The sequence below is a fragment of the Chiloscyllium plagiosum genome, unplaced genomic scaffold (assembly GCF_004010195.1).
Source record: "Chiloscyllium plagiosum isolate BGI_BamShark_2017 unplaced genomic scaffold, ASM401019v2 scaf_829, whole genome shotgun sequence".
Taxonomy (NCBI): Eukaryota; Metazoa; Chordata; class Chondrichthyes; order Orectolobiformes; family Hemiscylliidae; genus Chiloscyllium; species Chiloscyllium plagiosum.
Genome location: NW_025210041.1, coordinates 1,439 through 5,653, shown reverse-complemented (window position 1 = coordinate 5,653; position 4,215 = coordinate 1,439). Strand labels below are relative to the sequence as shown.

Below are 4,215 nucleotides of genomic sequence, written 5' to 3'. Positions count from 1 at the left end.
AGGGGGTGACAGAGATAGGGAGGGAGTGTAGGGGCTGGAGGAGATGACAGAGATAGGCAGGGGGTGTAGGGGCTGGAGGAGGTGACAGAGATAGGGAGGGAGTGTAGGAGCTGGAGGTGGTGACAGAGATAGGGTGGGGGTATAGGAGACTGGAGGGAGTGTGACAGAGGCGGGGGAGCAAACTGGTAACGATGCCGGATACTACTCCAGGAGTCCAGGCCCGATCTGCAGATGCGACCTGTCAGAATCCCACCACGGCCCCTGGGTCGAGTTTAAATGCGACAAATAAAATCCGGAATCGGAGGACGGACTCTAGGAACGGTGACCACGACCACTAAGTGGACGAAATGTCTCCACCGTGAGGGGAGTGGGGTCACTCAGGGGGTTAGGCCCCTCCCCTTACCTCAGGCCGGGCCTACACATGACCTCCGACCCCTGTCAACTCTTAACTGGCCTCAATTTGGTGCAAGTGAGATTCGGGTGGGTGGAGAGGGGGGGCATGAGGTGAATTTGTTGCCAGGTCTGACCACACCGCCAAAGGGGCAGTTAGGAGTGAGCGATGGGCAAGTTGGCAGAGCAGTGGCCAGGGGACTGGTCAGGCTTGAGGCCTAGTTGGTTGGCGTGGCTTTTTTCAGCTGTGTGTTGGCGTTCCCGCACACAGGCATCGTGGTGTACGGCCTAGCGAGGTGCTGCTCCTCTGCTGTCGACCCTTTCGGGCCCCGCAGGGAGGAGGTGGAGATCCACCTGCGCTTCGTGACTGACTCCATCCATCTCTACGTCCTGTTTGTCGTCAACCTTGTGGTCCTATCCACCTACCTCCCTCAGGAAGGGCTCAAACTCGTTCCGCTGCTGACCGCCTTCTTCGCTCTGGCCAGGTCAGTCTCCCTCGGTGATTACCCCCCCACCCCTCTCCCTTGCGCCACCTCCACCCACTGAACCTCCAAGTGGCTTACAATGTCTCACAATCCCACCAGAGAAGGTGTAGAGGAAGCTTTACAATGTATCTAACCCTGTGCTGTTCCTGTCCTGGGAGTGTTGGATGGGGGGACAGTGTAGATGGAGCTTTACTCTATATCCAACCCCATGCCGTTCCTGTCCGGGGAGTGTTGGATGGGGGTCAGTGTAGAGGAAACTTTACTCTATATCCAACCCCATGCCGTTCCTGTCCTGGGAGTGTTGGATGGGTGGGGGACAGTGTAGAGGGAGCTTTACTCTGTATCTAATCCCGTGCTGTCCCTGTACTGGGAGTGTTTGCTGGTGGGTGAACAGTGTAGAGGGAGCTTTACTCTGTCTCTAACCCTGTGCTGACCCTGTCCTGGGAGTGTTTGATGGGGGACAGTGTAGAGAAAGCTTTACTCTGTATCTAACCCCATGCCATCCCTGTCTTGGGAGTGTTTGATGGGGGGACAGTGTAGAGGGAACTTTACTCTGCATCTAACCCTGTGCTGTCCCTGTCCTGGGAATGTTGGATGGGGGGGGGACAGTGTAGATGGAGCTTTACTCTACATCCAACCCCATGCCGTTCCTGTCCGGGGAGTGTTGGATGGGGGTCAGTGTAGAGGAAACTTTACTCTATATCCAACCCCATGCCGTTCCTGTCCTGGGAGTGTTGGATGGGGGGGGACAGTGTAGAGGGAGCTTTACTCTGTATCTAACCCCGTGCTGTCCCTGTCCTGGGAGTGTTTGATGGGGGACAGTGTAGAGGGAGCTTTACTCTGTATCTAATCCCGTGCCATCCCTCCCCTGGGAGTGTGTGATGGGGGTTTCATGTCGAGAGAGATTTACTCTGTCTATATCCCCCTGTCCCTCGGAACGTTTGAGGGGGGTATGTATAGAGAGAGGTTTACTCTGTCTCAAAACCCCTGTCCATGAGAATGTTTGATGGGTGGGAGAACAGTATAGAAAGAGCTTTAATCTGCATCTAACCCCATGCTGTCCCTTGCCCTGTGGGAGTGTTTGCTGGTGGGTGAACAGTGTAGAGGGAGCTCTACTCTGTATCTAATCCCATGCTGTCCCTGTACTGGGAGTGTTTGCTGGTGGGTGAACAGTGTAGAGGGAGCTTTGCTCTGTATCTAACCCCGTGCTGTCCCTGTCCTGGGAGTGTTTGATGGGAGACAGTGTAGAGGAGGCTTTACTCTGTATCTAACCCTGTGATGGCCCTGTCGAGGGAGTGATGGGATTAGGTGAAATGTGTGATTCTGTGCCAGAATGAGGTATTAATCCCCCCACCCCTCTTCCTGTCTCTGTCTGTCTTGTCCCCTCTGTTCTCAGGCTGATTTACTGGCTGACGTTCGCCATTAGCAGCACATTCCGTGGATTCGGATACGGCCTGACCTTCTTCCCCATCCTAGGTCTCGTGGTGGTGAATCTGTGCTACATGTTTGTTCTGGCACCAGACAAACTCTTCGCTACGTCCCCTGGCGAGCTGGAAGAGAAGGATGTTGGCTCCAGCCCTCGCCAGAGGTTCTGGGGCTGAGGAGTAGGCCCAAGGCTCAGAGAAATGGACTCCTGTCGCCACGGTTACCGGCTTGCACTCACTCTGTCCTACCCCATTCCTGATCTTCACTTTTGTAAAGAGATCTCCCTCGGTCCCCTCAGCATTCCCTGTCCTCCGTGTGAATATTAATTAATTTATAATCGTTTCTTGTTCGCTGCTGGGCCTAGGATTGGGCCCACGCAGACATCGTGGTGATTAAATCGAATTGTGGTACCAAATCTCAGTGTGTTTATTAAACCTCCCCTCTCAACAAGGCATCGGACTCACCCCGGTTACCGGGGGAAGGCTGAAGTGCATTTGGGTAGCGGCTTTCAGTATCAAGGCAATCGAGCACTGTGGGTGCAGGAACACAGGAAGCTGCCAAGGATATCACGGTGGGAGCTGCTTCACTCAGTGCTCGGTAAAACAAGAAGGGATGAATGTTCATCAGCATGCTCACACTCCCTGGTATCCCTCATCGCCGACACTCTGACAGTGTCCTCTCCCTCAGCACTGACTCTCCGACATTGCCTGCTCCCTCGTCACTGACACTCCGAGAGTGCGGCGTTCCCTCAGCGCTGACCATCCGACAGCACCCGCTGTCTCACCACTGACCCTCCGACAGTGTGATGCTCCCTCAGCGCTGACCCTGCAACAGTGCCCGCTCCCTCAGTGCTAACCCTCCGACAGTGCCCACTCCCTCAGCGCTGACCCTCGGACAGTGTCCGCTCCCTCAGCGCTGACCCTCCAACAGTGCCCGCTCCCTCAGTGCTAACCCTCCGACAGTGTCCGCTCCCTCAGTGCTGACCCTCTGACAGTGTGGTGCTCCCTCAGCACTGACCCTCCAAAAGTGTGGCACTCCCACAATGTTGACCCTCTGACAGCACCCGCTCTCTTACCACTGACCCTCCGACAGTACCCGCTCCCTCAGTGCTACCCTCCGACAGTGCAGTGCTCCCTCAGCACTGACCCTCCGACAGTGTCCGCTCCCTCAGTGCTGACCCTCTGACAGTGTGGTGCTCCCTCAGCGCTGACCCTCTGAGAGTGCCTGCTCCCTCAGCACTGACCCTCTGACAGTATGGTGCTCCCTCAGTGCTGACCCTCTGACACTGGCCACTCCCTCAGCACTGACCCTCTGACAGTGTGGTGCTCCCTCAGGACTGCCTTCTCTGAGTGCCCACTCCCTCAGCGCTGACCCTCTGACAATGTAGTGCTCCCTCAGCACTGACCCTCTGAGAGTGCCCACTCCCTCAGCACTGACCCTCCGACAGTGCCCACATCCTCAGCGCTGACCCTCCGACAGTACCCACTCCCTCAGCGCTGACCCTCCGACAGTGCCCCACTCCCTCAGCACTGACCCTCTGACAGTGCCACACTCCCTCAGCACTGACCCTCTGACAGTGCCACACTCCCTCAGCAATGACCCTCCAACAGTGCCCGCTCCCTCAGCACTGACCCTCCGACAGTGCCCACGCCCTCAGTGCTGACTCTCTGACAGTGTACACTCCCGCAGTGCTGTCCCTGTGAAAGTGCGGTGCTCCCTCAGCGCTGACCCTCCGACAGTGTGTTGCTCCCTCAGTACTGACCCACCAACAGTGCAGCGCTCCCTCAATGTTGACCCTCTGACAGTACCCTCTCCCTCAGCACTGACCCACTGTCAGTGTGATGCTCCCTCAGCCCTGACCCTCCAACAGTACCCAATCCCTCAGCGCTGACCCTCTGACAGTGCCCCAGTCCCT

At 56.7% G+C, this 4,215-nt stretch overlaps 1 protein-coding gene across 1 annotated transcript in view; it reads left to right on the top strand.

Moving 5' to 3' along the window:
* The window catches only part of LOC122546854 (transmembrane protein 79-like), a 7,390-nt gene extending 4,680 nt beyond the window's left edge, over window positions 1-2,710 (top strand). The window contains exons 3-4 of the mRNA XM_043685474.1: window positions 662-875; window positions 2,272-2,710. Coding sequence (XP_043541409.1) covers window positions 662-875; window positions 2,272-2,476 — 419 coding nt within the window. The 3' untranslated portion in view covers window positions 2,477-2,710. The remainder of the gene's footprint in view (window positions 1-661; window positions 876-2,271) is intronic.
* The last annotated feature ends 1,505 nt before the right edge of the window (window positions 2,711-4,215 follow it).